The sequence below is a fragment of the Zeus faber genome, assembly GCF_960531495.2.
Source record: "Zeus faber genome assembly, chromosome: 10".
NCBI lineage: Eukaryota > Metazoa > Chordata > Actinopteri > Zeiformes > Zeidae > Zeus > Zeus faber.
Window position 1 is genome coordinate 25,656,739 of NC_137199.1, and position 22,374 is coordinate 25,679,112.

General features: G+C 40.6%; 1 protein-coding gene across 1 annotated transcript in view; it reads right to left on the reverse strand.

Moving 5' to 3' along the window:
• Nucleotides 1-17,329, reverse strand: part of tnmd (tenomodulin) — a 46,576-nt gene extending 29,247 nt beyond the window's left edge. The window contains exons 1-2 of the mRNA XM_080008586.1: nucleotides 17,195-17,329; nucleotides 13,352-13,483 (exon numbers count right to left, since the gene is read on the reverse strand). Coding sequence (XP_079864712.1) covers nucleotides 13,352-13,483; nucleotides 17,195-17,230 — 168 coding nt within the window. The 5' untranslated portion in view covers nucleotides 17,231-17,329. The remainder of the gene's footprint in view (nucleotides 1-13,351; nucleotides 13,484-17,194) is intronic.
• Between the last annotated feature and the right edge of the window lie 5,045 nt (nucleotides 17,330-22,374).

Below are 22,374 nucleotides of genomic sequence, written 5' to 3' on the forward strand. Positions count from 1 at the left end.
GTTCAGCAACGCAAAACCAAACAAAGGCAAAGCTTAAAAGTCTCTTCAGGACACTCGCACAACAAACAAAAAGAAAGCTGAATGAGAAGAAAGAGCAACTGGCCCCCGCAGCATATCCTGCGCAGCAGCCTCTTGTGAGCCTCCCACATGTGCGTTGGACATTGATTTCTCAAAGAGAAAGCTGTTGAGTCGAGATGCATATTTTCATGAACAGCACCCTTGAGAAACCTATGTGGTCCCAGCACTACACCTACTACTCCAGAGGGAAAAACGCTTTCCCAACAGCTGCTTGTTATCAGAGTCACTGTAAGGTTTATTTCAAGTGCATATGTTTTTTACAGTAGATTACATCAGTACTTTACATCAGTACCCCGATTTGACTCTTTGTGCTACAGACCTCCATTTCTGCCTCTTCACTGGCTTGTCTGTTGGGTTTGTTTCTTATGGTCTTAAATGTGTACAACGGTTTTTATTGCTCTTACTGTGTTTTTCACTGTCTTCAATGTGTTACGTATGTTGCTAAGTTCCTTGACCCTGACTGCAACCAGAATTGTCCCCTGGAGGGCAATAAAGACTTGAACTTGTCTGTGTAAGTTACATTCACGTTTACAAAACCCATTAAAAAGCTACTTTTCTTTGTTTTGATATATCCAGATGCTTCAGAGAAAAAGAGTAGAGTATATATATATTTTTAAAGGTACCATAGAGCTATTATATCATGATTCAATAGTAATAGCTGATACCATTGTGTCAAGTGAAGATGTCTGAAATACTACTCTCTAGAAACCCAAAAACTGACCTCGATTCCCAAGGAATTCTTCAAAGACTTTACTTGTTGAAATGCAGTTTCTTTTACATGATTTTGGATGTTTTCAGGTCTTTTCAGTAATCTTTTTACATAGTTCAGCTTTGTCGTTCATCATAGCGTGCTGCAAAAGCAGCGTAATGACCCACTTATTCTCCTTGTCGCCAGAAACTCTCTGCCACTCGCCACGTTTGACCACCTTGCTGTGATTGACTACCGTCTCCAGATGCTGTTCATTTGCAGGACCGCTGTACACCCGCTTTTCAGCTGCCAAGCATATATGACTAATCACACCAGCCGTTTTAAAAGACTTGAGCTCTCTCTGGCAATAAATCACTTTGATACGTGCTACTGTGCCCACAATAGAGCTGTGTTCAGGAAGCAAGAGAGTCAGACAGATTTGGGAGCCATTCTATCTACTCTGTCGATTCACATTGTGAAACAAACTCAGGTGCATGGAGATACGGTAATGTGTCCAATGCATCAACCATCTGATAAATAGATACACAAATACAAATATACTACTATAATAACGTACAAAATAATAGTCCTTGTCCCTTGCCTCATCATGCCATCTATCTCTCATCCAATCCCTCTTCAATCAAGCTATTTAGGCCAAATAATCTCACCGATCATACTTTTAATATAGTGATATGCTGGATGTGTTGGGTGTGACGCCGCACACAAATGGGGATAATCCCTCACAAATGAATCTGTAATTGCGAACGGTCGATAATTTAATCATCATTTTACGATGAAATAATGATTAGAACAGTTATGATGTCATATTTCAAAACGGCAATTATGCTCACGTTTATATCGCATGCACATCACGTCAGACTGATGATACCGATGCTGATGGCCACTTCTGTGCACCGTGCATCACAAAGGGAATAAAGGAGATAATGATGAGAGTTTGACAGATCTCCTGAGATAAAAAAAAAATAACGATCAAGTGCTACAAGAATCATATACATAAATATTATAAGGAAATATACTTCAATAGACCAAGCAACTCTGCTGACTTTCACTTTCTCTACCTTGCAATAACTGGACTATGAGCTTTAGTTGGACCTACCAATGGACCTAGATTGTGACAGCTGGGCACATCTTCGAGGTGCTTTTGGGCCTATGCAATAATTCAGGCATATGTTAATAAGGCATAATTAATAAATTACTAATTATTTAGTAATAACAAAGTAATCATTCATTTCTTATATAACTATACTAAGTGCGTAATTTATCCTGTGCTTGTGATTATATATCACACTCTGTGTATTCTGCATATTCTGTATTCTGTATATATTGTGAATATATTCTAATATAATTGGCTATTTCTGCTCTTTATTTTTGCCTTATTTTGATTTTGGGGTCCCGTCTAGGTGATATACTGTGATACCCTTTTGCCTAAATACCACCCAAGTTTAGTTTTTTTTCATTTGTGTGGTGGGTGGATACAGCTGAAACCTTGTTCTATGACTTTAAACTTGATAACAATTCGTTTATGAAATTACACTTTTTATTTTCACTATGATGACGATGCTACAAACTTAGCACTCTTAACTTAGCGCCTTGAGTGGGTTCCTTGTGAAGGCTTCTGCATCCACTTAATATGCACCAGAAATAGTGCAGTAATAGCTTAGGTTGCTCTGTTGACACATTGGTATTTAGCGGAACAAGCACGATAACTAATGAGGCACACATTCACACACAGAAAAAACTGGACAGGAGTAGAGGTGGTCAGTGGTGTGCAACAGCAATACAAAGAATATGTGGCTTAGCGAAAAGGTTATTACATAATGTGATCATGTAACCATATGTATGTAATCATATAGGAATCATAAATATGGTTGAGGAGTCTAAAAACAAATATGTTTGGTATTAAATTGTCGGCATTCCTTAATTAATTATATGAAATTGGTACATTTGGAATTAAATCTGTCCCCACCGAGGTCCATTTGTAAACATGAGCTGAATAGCTTTAAAACGCAGGCTATTCTTGTTTGAAAGAAGGTGCAATTAACTATGTGTTATTAAGGACTGCATGCATGTTACATATATATATATATATATATATAGGAATATAATATTCATAAGTATGGTTGAATTTGTGTATAATATCGTTGTGTTGGCATTACCTTAGAATGAGCCTTTTAATCTACATGGGCGCGGGTACACTTTGCGAAGTCCGCCATGTTGCACAGCCATCTTTATACAGCAGCCCAGAATGGACAAACCAAACACTGACTCTAGAGAGGGCCTTTCGGGTTTATTGCGAGTTTTGCGGCGACCTTCTCTTCCACGGCGGCCGCCATGTTGCACCGCCTTTGGGAGGGGTATTCAATTGGTTGCAATCCGCAACCTCACCGCTAGATGCCACTTAATTCTACACAATGCACCTTTAGCAAATTTTAATTTTAGCAGCTTTTGTGTGTTGTAAAACTACAACATTTACCAGTTTAATCAAACTAAAGACTGCAACACCAGCCTGTGAAGTCAAGTCCATTTGAAATTACACTGTTCAGCCACAACATTAAAACCAAAGCAGCTCTAACTCATCGTGGCATGGACTCCATCAGACCTCTGAAGGTGTCCTGTGGTATCTGGCACCAAGACGTCAGCAGCAGATCCTTTAAGTCCTGGAAGTTGCGAGGTGGGGCCCCCACGGATCGGTCTTGTTGTTCCAGCACATCCCACAGATGCTCGGTCAGATCTGACCCTAACCCCGCCCATCCACATGATGTAGAAGAAAACGTGATTCATCAGAGCAGGCCACCTTCTTCCATTGCTCCATGGACCAGTTCTGACGCTCATGTGCCCATTGTAGCACTTTCGGTGGTGGACAAGGGTCAGCATGGACACTCTGACCCCATACGCAGCAAGCTGTGATGCACTGTGTGTTCTGACACCTTTCTATTGTAGCAGCATGAACTTTTTTCAGCAATTTGTGCTGCAGTAGCTCTTCTGTGTGCTCAGACCAGACAGGCTAGACTTCACTCCCCACACGCATCCATGAGCCCATGCGCGTCTGTGATCCTTTCGCCGGTTCACCGGTTGTCTTGTGTATATACACCGATTAGCCACCACATTAAAACAGGTGAAGTGAATAACACTGATCATCTCGTTCCAATGGCACCTGTCAAAGGGTGGGATATATCAGGCAGCAAGTGAACAGTCAGTTCTTGAAGTTGATGTGTTGGAAGCAGGAAAAATGGACGAGCGTAAGGATCTGAGCCACTTTGACAAGGAACAAATTGTGATGGCTAGACGACTGGGTCAGAGCATCTCCAAAACGACAGGTCTTGTGGGTTGTTCCCAGTATGCAGTGGTTAGTACCTACCAAAAGTGGTCAAAGGAGGAACAACCGGTGAACCTGTGACAGGGTCATGGACGCCCATGGGCTCATTGATGGCCGTGGGGAGTGAAGTCTAGTCCGTCTGGTCCGATCCCACAGAAGAGCCACTGTAGCACAAACTGCTGAAAAAGTTCATGCTGCTATGATCAGAACACACAGTGCATCACAGCTTGCTGCGTATGGGGCTGTGTAGCCACAGACCAGTCAGAGTGTCCATGCTGATCCCTGTTAAACCGTGGAAAGCTCCTACAATGGGCACGTGAGCGTCAGAACTGGACCATGGAGCATTGGAAGAAGGTGGCCTGCTCTGATGAATCACGTTTTCTTCTACATCATGTGGATGGGTGGGGTAAGGTCCGTTGGGATGTGCTGGAACAACAAGCCCGATCGATGGGGGCCCCACCTCGCATCTTACAGCACTTAAAGGATCTGCTGCGTTTTGGTGCCAGATACCACAGGACACCCTCAGAGGTCTTGTGAAGTCCATGCCTCCACAGGTCCGAGCTGCTTTGGCGGCACGAGAGGGACGTTTCCTACACAATATTAGTGGTTATTAGTGGTGGTTTTAATGTTGTGGCTGATTGGTGTACGTGTCACACGATTACACAATATATTTTTTGGAAGATCCACATTAAATGTGGATTCAAATACCATTTCTCTCTGATGAGGTTGAAAAGTCAAGTTGTCTTAAACTGAAAAAAATAAAATTAAACCTACCAGGGAGCTTCAGTACGTGGAGTTGTTGTGGATGTTTCTTGGATAAATGCCACGACCGTCTCTCCCCTCAAGATGTGGATCATCGCAAGTTAATGGTATTTGGCTGAGATTAGATTTAAAATGACTTGGTAAAATAACAAAACCAAAGACACAAAGCAGAAAAACAACAAGAAACATACTGTATGTAATAAAAGGCCAGGGAGTGTCTCACCACGAGCAGTTAATGACATTTTTCTGTAGTGCGACAGTGGCTTTGCTTTTTTTTTAAATAATGCAGCAGTATCTCCGGTTCTGCAGGAGCAATGAGAGCGTTGCAAGTCCAAGCACCGCTTTGCTGCTTCCTCTTTCACAGAAAACATTACTTATTATTTATGATTATGATTTTATTCATCTGTAGCTGTTAAATCAATAAGTGGACACCAGGCACTGTTTGGCAGCACTCAGGGATTCTTATTGATGATGAATGCATAGCAGTGGTGGGAGAGGTACTCAGAGCTTTTACTTTGCAAACACACACACACACACACAGACACACAAAAAATGACTAGTAAAAGTCAACGTACCATAGTGATTTTTCAAGCAAAAGTAGATAAGAACCAGCTCTTGTACTTAAAGTATTATGGTATATGGTATTAGGTACCGATATGTACCGTTTTATCCGCAGATTAGTGCTCAACGTATCCTGTTTTGTCTTGCTTTTGATAGATATAAGATAAATCAATGTACACTAAAGAATGTACATGGATATAAATCCATATTTTCAAAACAAAACGTATATGAATATGAATCCAGATTAAAAAAAAACCCAACTAAAGTAACACGACTGTGTGAAATGTAGTAAAAAATAAAAATAAAGCTCACACAGACGACCACTTTCAACCCGTGATGCAAGACTCGCAAATGATTTGTTTGCAGCGAACAAATCTTTCAAATGAGCCAGGACTCCCGAGTCACTTCGACTCTCGGTGACACAAGTTGTTTGTTTGTTCGCTTTGTTTTCCTGTCGTTTCCTCGCTCCCTCTTGGCATTACTTTAACTGAATCAAACTGACGAACAGTCGGAGATTTTAACCGATTCACCAAAGTTTAACCAAGTCACTCGTCAAGAACTGAATAATAATTATTTTCCCCGAATAAGAAGCTTAATGTTTAATCCCAGAGCAGCCTCATTTAACATGCACTGAGTGGAGTCCGGCCTGTGAATTAACAAATGAGCAAGACATGTTGAATCCCCTCCCCCAAACAAGATTACGGGCACGTGAGTTGAGGACTTGGGAGAAGGTTCCCACTAAAATCAACTGTTTAGAGTAGAATGATAACCCCAGGGGGAAGACAAGGTAAAAAAGAAAAAGAAAAAAGAATCAGAGGCGTGATAAGAAATGATAGATGATAACAGGCGGCGGCGTGAGGACACCGAGGAGACTATCAAGTAGACTATGACAGCGATAAATAAACAACAACAAAAAAAAAAAGGCACGTTGGGGCCTTGGGAAGCCTGGAGAAGCCTTCAGAAGCCTTCAGAGGCCTTGGAAAGCCTTGAGAAGCCTTGAGACACCTGCAACCGCCACAAAGCAGCAGGTGCCGCCGTGTTTGTGAAGGGAAGTCGATCCCGACACAGAAGCCTTAAAGGAACAACATGGGGGGGGGCGGCGGCAGAGACGGCCACCTTGGGACTCCCCGAAAACAGAGGCATCAAGGTGAACAACACTATTTCAGCGTGAATAATGGAGGCGGAGCGTGCTTTGGGGTCTTCCTGTCACTTGTGTATTTCCCGCTTAATTCCGCCACAGCATCAAAACAGTGAGCACTGGCGCACTGTCAAGGTTTCCCTGGGAGGAGGAAACAGGTTTGACAGCCAGAATTGGAGCCAGAGGCAAAAATTAATAAATAAGGAGAAAGAATAATGGAGACTTCTATTTGAGGAAAGTAATGATTTTAAATTGATTGCACCATTATTTGAAATGTCATTGGGATTGGGTCACACACACACACACACACACACACACACACACACACACACACACACACACACACACACACACACACACACACACACACACACACACACACACACACACACACACATACTGGGACCGACATGCTGCTTTTTCTTGTTGCATTTTCTGCATCTTTTCTCCGGTGCTTTTTATTTTTTTTGCTCATTAGCAGCGTAACATTATTTGGAAGGTCTCAAACTAATCTAATCTAATCTAATCTAATCTAATCTAACGTAATCTAATATAATCGAATCGAATCACTCCCTTGCTGGAACGGTGGGTGCAGAGGGTGGGAGGGTGTGTTTTTTTTTTTTTTTTTTTTATGATCCCTGGCATTGTATCCAACATATCTACGCACTTTTTGGACACACCGATTGAAAGAAAAAAAAACCCCAAAAAAAAACAACACGATTCTCAGTCGTCTGTATTCTTATACTGAAACTCATGAAACAACATTGCAGTATTTTCGCCGCAGTTTGTTTTCTGTCTTTTTTTGGGACAATATTCGCAAATTACCACCGCCGCCACCACCACTCTCCTTTTTCTTATTCACTGGCCATATTCCATTTTCAGGGAATAGCAGAAAGTAAACTGGTAATAACACTGAATTAATTTACAAGGAGGCACCATCCCCCAGTGAGCGGAGGGGCCCAGAACAATAATGAGCACATAGTAAACAGTGAGACAGGAATTTGCTGTGAGCCAGGGAAGAATGCATGCAGCTAATCTACACACTTTTAAATAAAATACACAGTCTCACACACACACACACACACACACGTACACACACACACACACACACACACACACACACACACACACACACACACACACACACACACACACACACACACACACACACACACACACACACACACACACACACACACACACACACACACACACAGGACCACGCTGGAGAAGCGAATCAACCCACCGTCGGGGTAAGGCACACACACACACACAATCTCAGGACTCTGTAACAACTGCATGTTTGAATGTAATCAAAGTGAGCTCCTCAGTGGTCTTCATGTGCCATTGAAATACAACGCACATAGTAAATTACCTTTCTCTGTTGCTTTATCTATCTATCTATCTGTTGTTGGAAATAATATGGCGCCTCTGGTTGGAAATGTCCTTTTGTGACCAGTCGTGCACATGTTGTTCCTATACTTTTCCGCTTGCCTACATGTTGTTCATGTTGTTCTGCACGTAGAATCAAAAACGGCATAAATGTTTTCTCGCCCCCTCCTCAACTTGTCCATTACCCTTCTCCTCTCTCTCTCTCGGCTCTCTTGCCTTTAGACATTCAGTACAGGACTGTCATCTGTCTGTCATAGTTAGTTATGTGTAAATGACTATCCCTTTACTTTCCCTGGATCCCACCCGCGTGGACCACGCATCGTACTATGGTACCCTAACTGTCCTGGTAGCCTCACTCTCCTCACAGATACAGGACCACGCTGGAGAAGCGAATCAACCCACCGTCGGGGTAAGGCTGTAAGAGTCTCCGACTGGGCCTGCCTGAAAGCGGTGAAAAAGAAGTGGACGGAGGCCAGGTGGACCGGACCGTTCCGAGTGGTCCAGACGACCACCCACTCTGTATTAACCAATGTGTTGCTTTGCTCGTCCACGATGACTGCATCTAGTTGACCAGGGTTCAAGAGAGAAAGATCTAAACAGCGAAGTCAGCACACCTCGCATGAGGTTAAGAGCTAAAAAGCTGCGAGATCCAGTATCACACCCAGGGAGAAATTGTTCCTAAGAAATTACTCTGTACTTTTGTTTGCTCTTTTATTGTAAATGGTCCAGGTGGTGAGTGAATGCCATCCGCACGTTCAGTAATACGGATGTTGGCAGGTTTTCCCGCTAAGACAAATGAGGTTTTCCCTGCCAATCACTCCTGGAGCCATGCATTGTCATTGTATTGTACTTTTTGATTACTGTTTTAGATTGACCTCATGTTTAATGAGGTCAAAAGGGGGATTGTTAGAAATAATATGGCGCCTCTGGTTGGAAATGTCCTTTTGTGACCAGTCACGCACATGTTGTTCCTGTAATTTTCCGCGTGCGTACATGTTGTTCATGTTGTTCTGCACGTACATTGTTCTTTGTGATCCATATGTCCTTTTGTGACCACTTGCGTACATTAAACTATATACGGATCCAGGGAAGAAGGACCGGGGCTTCCACTGGCCTGGCTCAGACTTGGCCCTTGGACTTGGCTTGGACTTGGCTGAGCTCGGCTCCTGGAGCCCAGGCTCAGACTTCGCGAACTGAGCCTGCACTTATATCGGCAGTATCACCAAGAAAGGAATCGATTTTGCTTCACATCCGTCTCCGTCTTATGTGAAGAAGCTCCACACATCAACCATCCTGGGAGGGATCCGCCGTTAGGATCCCAACACTATCTATCTATCTATCTATCTATCTATCTATCTATCTACCTACCTACCTACCTGTCCGTCCGTCCGTCCGTCCGTCCGTCTATCAATCTCGAATATACTTATTGTGTAGGATAAGTACGGATACTAAGAAAAATGTACCTCAGCACAGTAACAAAGTACTTTTACTCAGTTACTTTCCACCTTTCCGCTGCTGTTGTCCATCCATCCATCCCCCAGATGGGAGTGCCAGCATGTGAGAGGCAGGTGCTTCAACTTTGAAGTGGCTCCCTCTCCAACCTCCCCCTCAAGACCCCATTAAAGTGGAAACTCAGGGTCCATAGGTTTGATGTTCATCGCCGCGCCAACCTCTGCCATCAACACACTCTGTGCCCATGTGAGAATGATCACAGCTTATTATAGTGGAAATAATGACCGCTCTACCTCAGGCATGAAATATTTAACAAGGACAAAGGGAGATGGCTCCCAGGTTGATTTATATCCACGGTGAAGGGAGGACACGTGGAACACGGTGTCCATATAGGGGGAAGTAACAGTGAACCCTGGTTAACTCCGATGTGAGGCAACCCATCAACAACTGCTGCTCCTAATGACTCCATATATATATTATATGTATTATATATTATATATATTACATAGGATGTTATGGACAGTGGCTGAAAGTGCAGTAAGTTATATCCTGCATGGTACAATTATAGCCTTTTTTATTTTAATAGCTTTAGTTTATGTATGTGACAAATAATCTCTTGAACTTGAACTTGAACTTGAACTTATCTTTAACTTTATCTATTCATTTATATATTTGTTTGTGAACATTTTGTTCTTCAATTAAGGTTTATATTTATTGTTTATTATTTATCATTAGGTTCTCTATATACCGTATTGTTTAATTTAGGTTTATTGTCTATGGTGGTATTTTGGTTTATTTTCTATTGCTCCTGTCTGTCTGTCTGTCTGTCTGTCTGTAGCTACTAATTTCCCAAGTGAAAATCTTTTTTTTTTCATCCATATAAAGTATTATACCATCCATTTGTACTTCTTGGTGAGTAAACTTGAAGTGTATTTTTTGTTACTTCTTATTTACTTAATGTACTCATTTAAAGTACAGCTTTAGTATAGTAGTCATTATGTTGTAACTAAGAAAAATTATATTTAAACAATAACCTAACTTAAGCTTTGCTTTAGTAGGCTAGTTAAAATTGTGTTATTCTGGTCATCAAACGTATCATAACATTAAATACAGTATAAAATACTAAGTACATTTTATACACTTAAAGCAACACTATGTAACTTTTGGTATTTGGGATTTGGCGTCCCTACAGTTTTTGAGTGCAATTGCAATTTTACACCACTGTTGTAAAACCTGATCCAGCGTCAGGTGAAAATAATTTATTTTACCCGACAAATTTGAACCTCGTGGTCACGTCTCACTAACAGTCTATGTTTCAAAAGCAAATATAATGTACATCTAGGTTACAGCGCCCCCTGCACGGACCTCGTCGCTTCAGCGAGCAGTCCACAGCTCCGCCGGAGCCTTGGCCCCCTGCTACCGGTGTAGTTACCGGATGTGCTCGGCCTGGCAGATCGGCTCGTACGCGTGAGTCAGAGGGTGAAACAAACCCAGTGGCACAATAAAAGTGAGGGCCGGCGACTGAGGTGCCGGTGTTGGCCGCATCACTGACCCGTCTCATCTGTGCCGTCGGGGAGGTGGCGCGGCGACATTTTGTATGAGCTTTATTACCGGACATTAAATACTAAATATACTAAGTATACTTTCAGATAACGCTTAAGTATACTAAATATACTAAGTACAATTTCAGATAACATTTAAGTAAACTAAATATACTAAGTACACTTTCAAATAACACACTTAAGTTAACTAAATACACTGAGTACAGTTTCAGAAAACACACCTAGGTATACTAAATATACTTTTAGATAACACACTTAAGTATACTAAATATACTAAGTACACTTTCAAATAACACATTTAAGTATATTGAATATACTAAGTTCACTTTCACACTTAAGTATACTAAATACACTAAGTACCCTTTCAAATAACACATTTTAAATATACTAAATACAATAATTATACTTTCAGATAACACTACATTTTCAGCTAACACACTTAAGTATACTAAATATACTTAGTACATTTTGAAATAACACACTGTGGTATACTGAATATACTTTCAGATAACACACTTAAGTTTACTTAAAATACTAAATACACTTTCAAATAATACGCTTGAGTATACTAAATATGCTAAGTACACATTTAAATAACACCCTTAAGTATACTAAATATACTTTAAGATAAGACACTTAGGTATACTTAATATATTAGGTACTTTCAGATAACACTTGCGTATGCTAAATATACTAAGTTCATTTTCAGATAATACAATAAAGTATACTAAATTAACTGAGTACACTTTCAAATGACACACTTAAGTATACTTAATATACTAAATACATTTTCGGATAACACACTGAAATATTCTAAATATACTAAGTACATTTTCAGATAATACACTTAAGTATACTAAATATACTAAGTACATTTTCAGATAACACATGTATGTATACTAAATATCCTTTCAGATTATACTTGGGCATACTAAATATACTAAGTACATTTCAAATAACACACTTAAGTTTACTAAACATATTTTTAGATAACACACTTAAGTATACTTAATATGCTAAGTACACATTCAAATAACACACTTAAGTACACTTAATATACTAGGTGTACTTTCAGATAACACATTGTATACTAAATAAACTAGGTACACTTTCAAATTACACACTTAAGTATACTTAATATGCTAAATATACTTTCAGATTACACTTGGGTATACAAAATATACTGAGTACACTTTCAAATAACACACTTAAGTATCACTAAACATACTTTTAGATAACATACCTAAATATACTAAATATGCAAAGTATACTTTCAAATAACACACTTAAGTAAACTTAATATACTAAGTATACGTTCAAAAACACACTTAAGTATACTTAATATACTAAGTATACTTTCAAATTAAACACTTGGGTATAGTAAATATACCAAGTACATTTCCAGATGACACACTTAAGTATACTAAATACACTCAGTACACTTAAACATAACTATATTTTCACTTGGGTTGTTTACGGAGCAGGTTTATCATTTGCAGACAGTAGAGCCAGTGTACAGCATGTGCTCACTTTCCAAAACTCCTCTCACTCTAATTTTCACTCCTTTTAAGAAAAATAGATGTAACTGGAGAATGTTCCTCTCATTTGCAACCTTAATTAGCAGACGGAATTATTGATGTATCGTTTGCTATGGGCTTTAGGAAATCGCTTTTTTCGGGGGGCAGCGAGGGAAAATGAAAGCCCAGGATAAGAGTTAAAATGTTGTCCATCATACTGAGTGAATTGGATTTTACAAGACGAATGAGTTCACTGCAATTAAATCACTAAGAGGCTGCAGTCCTGGTACCTGTACCGGGGACCGGAGCAATTAAACCGTGTAAGGAATTAGCATAGTAAAAGGAATCAATGAATTTCTAGGATGATAGAGGCCAACATTTTCAAATATCAAAAGTTTAGAATTTTCTGAAAATGATGGAGCCGACGGCCGAAACACCAGCAGTTTTTGATCCAATAATATTAACCAAATAATAAACCTAATAATAACGATGTGATTATCTGTGTAGGCTTACTTCAGCTGCTTATATGTCTATGTCTATTTTCCTGTACAAACTGGTTTTCTGTGGTATATTCTATTAGAATTGTTGATATGGATATTGTTGATAATTCTTAATATCGAGGACCGCCAATTTGATAAGCATTAGATATGATTTTGTCACATTATCTATTTCGTATTTTGGGAGACAACAGTGCAACTAGGATCAAAACGGCCATTATAGTACATTCTCTAACAGTGCTAACATCTCGAAAAGGAAATATCAGTGAAGTTTAACTATCAATCATTTGGCTGTGGACACCTCGGAAGCTCTGCAAGGACCCCACATTGAGAACCACTGACGGGGGAAAAGAAGAGTCAGCCTTACCTTTCCTAGACTCGGACTCCAGAATCGAATGCTGAAAAAGCCAAGGGTCAGAATCAGGACGACCACACCCAGGAGGAGAGCCACCCGCCGACAGTTTTGGTACACGGCTCTCTTCTCCTTCCCCATCTCAATCTACGGGAAAATAGAAAATACACAAACAGAATGGATTCATCACCTGGACTAATCATCATTATTATTATTATTATTATTTTTATTAATAAGTATTTCAACTACTTTTCTCATTCAGGTGCTGTTTGGTTTTGCCCTTTGAAATGTGTTGCCAAAGACTTGAATGAACGGGCAGAAAAGATGATCTCAACCTTGTCTTCACGCTGGAAAAACGTTTATTTTAAACAGAGCTGGTGGTGATAAAAAACATATAATAACCCACGACATGTCCTGTGCCGCGCAGAACAGTGCAACGAAGGAGGAGGACCACTTCTTCGCCACAAAAAAAAAAAGGTCACATTTACAGTATTAAACTTTTCCTCAAATTAAATCTCCCTCCCCGCTGTAGTCAATTCCCCCAAGCTTTAAGTGCCTCAAATTAATAAAGAAAGGCTTTTGTTCCGCCACACTTCCAACAGAGGCAAAATGAAAGCCTTTTTTTTTTTTTTTTTTGATTCGCACCGGAACACCTTTGAAGGTCCCGGAGGAGAATAAAAAATAAGTATTTAAAAGCGCAACCAACTTCAATTAGGAACAGCTGCAGCGTTCCTTATCAGCACGTATTCTAAATCATAATACAGTAACCTCCGCTTCCCATTATGACTGAAGTTCTGACAGTGTTTTCCGAAGCTGATTGAAGTATTCTCCTGTTGCCGATGGCAATAGAAATACATCTAGGAATCTTTTCACTTCATTTCTTTACCCCCTCGTTTGTGTATTGCTGTATATTTATTTTGGTGCTTTCTGTATTGTGCAGTACTACGAGCGCCATCAAAAACATTCAACCAAGTGCTTTAGGACAGTGCAATTTAGGATACCGAAATTCTTGTCGTGTCCTACAATTCCAGCATATGTTCAAATTTCCAGAATAGCTCTCACATTCTCCCACATCTGCGGAGAATTTTCCATTCCACCGCCGGATTTACTACCATTAGAACTCGATGGACGAGACAACTAGTTTTGTCAGATGCCAGAAAGTCCTTCAAAGAAAATCCCGAAACAAAGCCTTCAGCAGAGTAATTCATTAATAAATATTTATTTTCCCCCCTCTATCTCAAGTGGTGGTGACAGTGGTCATGAAAAGGAGCGGATCAAAGCGCAATGGCGTCCTTGAGGTATGATGAGAAACAGAAGGCGGTAATCAGAGAGCCAGAAATTCCTCACAGAGGATTTCTCTCTGAGCGTGGAAAATAAGGTAGCTGGGATCTGCTCTCCTCTGGCAGGTTGCATGCGTAATGGAAACGAGACGAAAACCCTCTCTCTGCCATAAAATACTGAGAGGAATGTGGTGGATAGAGGCAGATGAGGCAACTGAGACAGACTGGAGGAAAACAAGGAGGGTGCCAGATATACACCGATCAGCCACAACATTAAAACCACCACCAATGTTGTGTAGCTCCCCTTCGTGCCACCAAAGCAGCTCTGACCCGTCGAGGCATGGACTCCACAAGACCTCTGAAGGTGTCCTGTGGTGTCTGGCACCAAGACGTTAGCAGCTGATCCTTTGAGTCCTGGAAGTTGCGAGGTGTCTGTGGGATGTGCCAGAACATCCCACAGATGCAGGATTGGATCGGATCGGCTCCGCATGCGCATCGATGAGTCTTGGGCGCCCATGACCCTGTCGCCGGTTCACCGGTTGTCCTTCCTTGGACCACTTTTGGTACTAAACACATGCATACCAGGACAAGACCTGTCGTTTTGGAGACGCTCTGACCCAGTCGTCTAGCCATCACAATTTGGTCCTTGTCAAAGTGGCTCAGATCCTTACGCTTTCCCATTTCTCCTGCTTCCAACACATCAACTTCAAGAACTGACTGTTCACTTGCTGTCTGATATATCCCAGCCCTTGACAGGTGCCATTGGAACGAGATGAGAACAATGTTATTCACTTCACGTTGGTGGTTTTAATGTTGTGGCTGATCGGTGTATACAATGGTATACTGACCGAGGCTGAGACACAGGGAGCAGTTTGGGACTCCAGTCTAGTGTGTCCCGAGTCCTGACAAATATCTGTAAAACAGTAAAATCTCCCTGTTTTCAGCATTCACTACCAGTCCCACCCTGCCGCACGCCCCCCCTGCCTCTCCCTTACCTCATTTAACACCTTGTGGAAAAAACAAAAAAAGCCCAGTGCATAACGGGGGGACGCTCATCAGCCACTCTTTCCAGCCCCGCCCGCGCCCCCACGCCCCACCGACAGAGTGCCGAATGTGCGGTACACTTAAGGGTCCCAGTAAGAGGGTTTCAAAATGTCATCACCCTTCACCAGTCAGCCTGCCGCTTCTCAAAGCTGAGATGGTCCCTCTACAGAGATACACGTACGCATATTTTCACGTTACCCGGAGCCCCCTTCCCTACCCTGTACCGGGGATCCTACAGGTCCGACAAGCACTGATTGGTTGAGCAGGAGGTTTTGGGCGGTGAGTGCGTTTGGACCAACACAGGCCAATCCAAAAGATCGAGGCAGTGACTTGATCTTCTTGTCAGCCGCTACACTACACACATTGACCCCACATTTGTATGGAGGTTTGACCACTTTGATGGCTTTTGTTAAAAAAAAAAAAAAACGCTTGGCAAGGAGTGGAAGGACAAAAAAAAAAAAAAAAGAAAAAAAAAGACCAAAAGCCAGGTTGCACAGATGCCAATTTCTGATGCTCCACGATCTCTCGTGGAAGCCGAATGTATTTATGTTCCCTTAAAACACACCTTTTTTGTGCTCTCTCTCTAAATTCGCTGGACTTGTACCAATGTGACAATAATCGTAAATTATGGAAAATACTGCAACCTCTTGTAAATGCCTTCAATCTGTAGAGGATAATAATAATTGTTCTTCTACTACTAATAATAATCTGCCTTCACCTAAGTCCTTTATTTTAAAACTAGTACAGCATCTGCTCCAGCAAATATATATTCCGGTAGGAACAGACAGGAATACTATACGACTCCTGAGAGCTCCGACAGGTCAAGTTGCATGAGAAAGTGGTACACATACACCCAAAAACACTTAACAATAAGCTTTCACATGAAAAGGGGATTGGAGGGTTATTTGGAAGCTCTTTGCGTGTGAGAAGTGAGGATCTAGTAAGATGAAGCAGCAGGTGAACTGAAAGGGAAAGGAAGCCAGACGGAGGAGGCAGGAGATGGAAAAATAGCTATACTCTCAAATTGCTGGGTTAGATAGTACACACTCAGCAAGCCCCAATCCTATTCTATTCAGGAAAAAAAACAGCCCCGCCCCCCCATAAATCAGGTAGTTTATTACTCCCAGCTGGGATTCAGAGAGACTACTGTAATAATAATACAATTATTTATAGAATAGAATATCTATAATAATAAATAATAATAATAATAATAATTACAATATTAAATAATTAAAAACAAATAAAAACAATATTTTCCTGTTTTTGTCTCTTTGGTTACCATTGCTGATTGTTTCTGTGTATTCAGTGAGGAATGAGGCATAATCGTATTTTATTGCCATGTTACCAACTAATTTGTAAAGCGATTTACACTATAATGGAATTATTGGAATGGAATGAATCCAACAATCATACACCAAAGTACAAAAAAAAAATATATATATATTAATATATACCGAGAAGATGTGGATATAAAACCCACAAAACTCAAAAACCCAACAAAAAAACAACAAAAACAAAGATAAACATAACTCACATCTTTCCACAGAACCTGTTGGCTGCTGGACTCCATAGTGCAAGCCCACAAGAGGACAATTCCTTCCACTGTTCCTTCCTGCCTTGCAAAAGTAAAATCCTAGCACTGTGGAGGCAGAGGAGTCCCAGTTTCATTCCACTGGTCATTTTGGGAGGGTGCTAAGGGGGGAGGGAAGTTCTCACATGGAATAGAATTACTTAAACATTTGCAATACCCATTATGAAGCCAGGCAGATGTCTCCCACTCTCCTCTCAAAGGTGGAAAACTACAGATTGGAAAATGTCCCATTGACATAGATCATATACAATAAAGGTCCACACGTAGTAGTAGTAGTAATAATAGTAGAAGTAAACTGAAGAAAATACATTATCTTTTCATGGTCATTTCAGCCTTGCAGAGGTGAATTCAGGGGCACATCCCATAATAAAGCTGCTGAATGCCGGTGTGTCTGCAGGAACCGCCTGTGAAAGACTAGCGATTAAGTAAATCATAATAATAAAAATAAGATAATAATAATAATGTACAGTATATCATTTAACATCACAATTAAATAATAGAATTAAATTATAAATAATACAAAAACATATATAGCTTTTCCTAATGCAGATATTTTACATTAAAATCGCATGCAATACAATAATGGATAAAGAGTTACCGTTAAACAGTCAAAACCATAGAAACTCAATTATAATGATTGATTGATTGATTGATTGATTGATGAATTGGTTGATTTATTGATTGATTGTCGGGGTGGTTGATTGATTGATTGATTGATAACTGCTTTACAGAGGTAAAAATACAAAAATACATTTTGTCGTGTCCACTATTTTACTTTTTATTTTCATTTACAATGAACCCTCACATACCGTATTCCTGAGAATGGAGTAATTCCACCATGATTATCAGCACAGTAACTGTCACACCCTGGAAAGCCTGGAAGATCGGGTCAGCGATGCCTTTAAGGAGGACATTTCAGAGCTGAAATTGGCGAAGCCGCGAGCCCTTTTAGCGGGGCGGGCACCGGTTCAAGCACATTTTTTTGGAGCGTGTAGGATCTGATAGCCGCGGGACCTCGTCAGCTCTTCTCCATTGATATAAATCTTCACAATTACTGTGACATTTTGCTTTGGTAAATCAAGCGGCAGGTCTTTCAGAAATAGTGTAGCGTCAGCAGCGGCTCAGGGCTACCCCACTACCGCCCCCCCACCCCTCGCTCCCCTGGCAGCATTCAGAGCCAGACAGCACTTTGACACCCGCCGAAAAATAATAAACAGCAATTTAGTCTGGAGTGCACGCCACATACTCACCGATTAGAGCGAGGGGCTGAAGGGAGCAGCCTAAGCAAAGCAAGGAAATCTGAAAATAACATTTACTCCATAACACCTCCGGTCCCAAAAGCATGCAGAATTTTAATTTTGTATTTATTTCCCGGAAAAAAAACACAGTTTCGCGATCAACCTGCAGCAGTGTTTTATTGCGGAAAATCAGACAAAGACTGCCGTACTTAAATTTGTGATTGGGAAGAATGTTTATTCATTTGAATTTCTTTCTCCAAATCGAAAAATCGACTTTTACTGCATTGCATTTCAAAGCAAATATCCACACTTTTTACTCTACTCTCTATGTGTAACACATTCACATTAATTTAGTAAAAAAAGAAGATCCATATTGACATTTATATAAATCAAAAGTACATCCTTGATCCCTATATACACCGCGTTCCAAATTATTATGCAAATTATATTTTTCTCTGCAAATGACAGTCAGTATAATTTTCAAGTCATCAACTGTTAGGGTATAATTAGAATGTTATTGAACAAACCTCCCAATGATAACAGCATCTATTTATAAAACTCAAAATGGACTGTTCCAAATTATTATGCACAACAGAGTTTCAAAACATTTTTTAGGTTGAAAAGAACTGGAAATGGTCATTTGTTGAATTTGCAGCTTGAGGAGGTCATATTTACTGAAATCAAAAGCTATTTCAATCAAAAACATCTTAACAGGCCAAGTTACATGTTAACATAGGAGCCTTCTTTGATATCACCTTCACAATTCTTGCATCCATTGAACTTGTGAGTTTTTTGAGAGTTTCTTGTTGGGACATGGTGGCCATCCACCAACCATCCACTACTCCATCCATCTGGACAATCCAGGGTTGCACGGCACTCATCAGTAAACAAGCCTGTTCAGTCTTCATGTATTTCTGGGCCCACTGCAACCGTTTCTGCTTGTGAGCATCGGTTAGGGGTGGTCGAGTAGTAGGTTTATGCACAGCTGCAAGCCTCTGGAGGACCCTACACCTTGAGGTTCACGGGACTCCAGAGGCACCAGCAGCTTCAAATACCTGTTTGCTGCTTTGAAATGGCATTTTAGCAGCTGCTCTCTTAATCCCATGAATTTGTTCTGGCAGAAACCTTCCTCATTATGCTTTTACCTGCACCAACCCGTCTGTGCTCTGAATCAGCCTCAAGTCTCTTCACAGTACGATGATCACGCAAAAGTTTTTGTGAAATATCTAATGTTTTCGTACCTTGACCAAGGCATTGCACTATTTGACGCTTTTCGGCAGCAGAGAGATCCTTTTTCTTTCCCATATTGCTTGAAACCTGTGGCCTGCTTAATAATGTGGAACGTCCTTCTTAAGTAGTTTTCCTTTAATGGGGCTCACCTGGCAAACCTATTATCACAGGTGTCTGGGATTATATCAGTGATCCAAAGAGCCCTGAGACACAATACCATCCATGAGTCTAATTGAAAAACAAAAAAATTATGTTTAGGACACTTAAATCCAATTTTCATAATAATTTGGAACGCGGTGTATATATATATAAACACATTTTACAATTATGTAATAATAAATATATATACTGTATATATATATATATATATATATATATATATATATATATATATATATATTGTATGGTAGACTATTATGGACTGTTGCAGGGCACTGGATATGACAAGTACTGAATTCAAGTACATTTAAGCACAAGTACTTAGATACTTTAACTGAAGTAGAAATGTGAATGTGGTACTTTCACTTCTCACTGGAGTCATGCTTTTTCAGGTCAGGGTATTTTCTGTTACTTTTACTTAAGTAAACAGTGTGAGTACTTACTCCGAGTTTGCGAGCGCGTGTGCACACACGCGCACACACACACACACACACACACACACACACACACACACACACACACACACACACACACACTCACACACACACACACACACACACACACACACACACACACACACACACACACACACACACACACACAGATCTCTCCATCCATGGATAGCGCAATGCTACCGAGTCCATAGATTGGAACAGTGCAAGTCAAATATGAGTTATTATCCTGTGTGATTCCATTATCCGGCTGCTGCCTCCTCCTCGCTGCTCTAAAACTACCTTCGTCTTTCATTACCGAGGAAGAGGAGGAGTAGGAGGTGGAGGTGGAGGGGTTGGGCTGTGTCAACACAAGGAGGCTGTCATGGAAACTGACTTGGTCTGGAAGAAAGATCTGAGAACCCCCTTCTGTTCTCCCCCACTCTGTCTCCACCTGCGCTCCCTCTCTCTTGAGGCTTCAAGTTTCAACTCAGGCTCCAGTGAAGGAAGGAAGGAAGGAAGGAAGGAAGGAAGGAAGGAAGTGTTGTCCAGGGCAGAAACTCTGGACAGGTAGGTAGATAGATAGATAGATAGATAGATAGATAGATAGATAGATAGATAGATAGATAGATAGATAGATAGATAGATAGATAGATAGATAAATAGATAGATTGATAGATCGATAGATAGATAGATAGAAAGATAGATAGATCGATAGAAGAAGTACTCAGATATTTTATATATTCAGGGATATTCCCTGACCAAATTAACCCCTATTAACACAGGCATGTAATTTTTTGCCCATAAATTTGCTTCATTTTTCAGGTTTTAAATAATATAACTACTTTACCCATGAGGCAATTGCATCAAGGTGCATTGCAAAATGGCGCAGAATTATAGTTTGTGTAGTTTTTAGAGTTAAGGTAAATTAATTGGAAACAAAACAGCTGAATTATACTGAATTGACTTAAAGAGGGCTCCCCAACCCGACAGACCCCCTTTTAAGTCGGACGGTTGGAAGGGGGGTGCTCATGGGGGAACCCAGAGAGTGTGTGCAAATGAGGAGCGGAGTTGAGAGTGGAGCGTGATGTAATTTTTCAAAATCCGAATATTCATTTTAAACTTCGGATAAAATAAAATAATTGCGGTGTGGGGATGGTGTGGTTTTAGCAGCCACACCTGACCTGGCTCTAGGTAATTGGGGACCCAGGATCAGAGTGGCTGCATCCCTGTTGCTTGTTGGTTGGTCTGACGAGCAACAGGTTAAAACCCCCATCCCCACACACACTCAGGAGAGGAGCCCTGTCATGACCTGTGTCCATCTGCTCCGGGGCTTTGCTCTATCAAGCCCCCTCTCCACAATAAACTTGTGTGTCTTCTACCCCATTGTCCGTGTCTCTGTGCCGGAGGGCCCTGAACACGCCACTTGGGTGGCGCGCGGTAGGCCAAACTGCCACACTGGCACCTGAACAGGGACTCTCCGGCATGGGGAAGGGACACTCTAGGTGCAGGGGTGCTATTTCGACTGTTTTTGGTTTTTGGCTAGATAATAATTACACAGTGCGGCTTCATTTTTGTTTTGGTTTCTTTTAGATCATGACTGTTGTAGCTCTTCTTTTAAGGAGTCCTCTTTTTGTTATATTTGGTTATTGATTTGAACAGCACTCGCAGGCCCCCTTTCCTTTGTAGTTTGCCTCTTGTGGTTTTGTTTTGAAGAATCAAAGTTCCTTGTTAATAAATAACTTTATTTTTCCAAAATAAAACAGGTTTTATGTTGCCTCCCCTTCCCCTAACGAGCTGGGTCGTAATAGCTTGTTATTATTTATCTTAACCTATGTTCTTGATTTTTTTTGGACTATGAAAGAAAATGGGTTTATGTGGGTGAAATAATCATTTGTGCTACGGTAGATTTATTTTGTACTGTTTCATTGAACTTTTTTTTACTGTTTTACTATATTTTGGATACATTATACCATATACTAATATATACCATTTGTATACACTATACATGCTATATTTATACTGGACAGTCATTATATCTTGGTAGAGAGATGCAGATGACTCG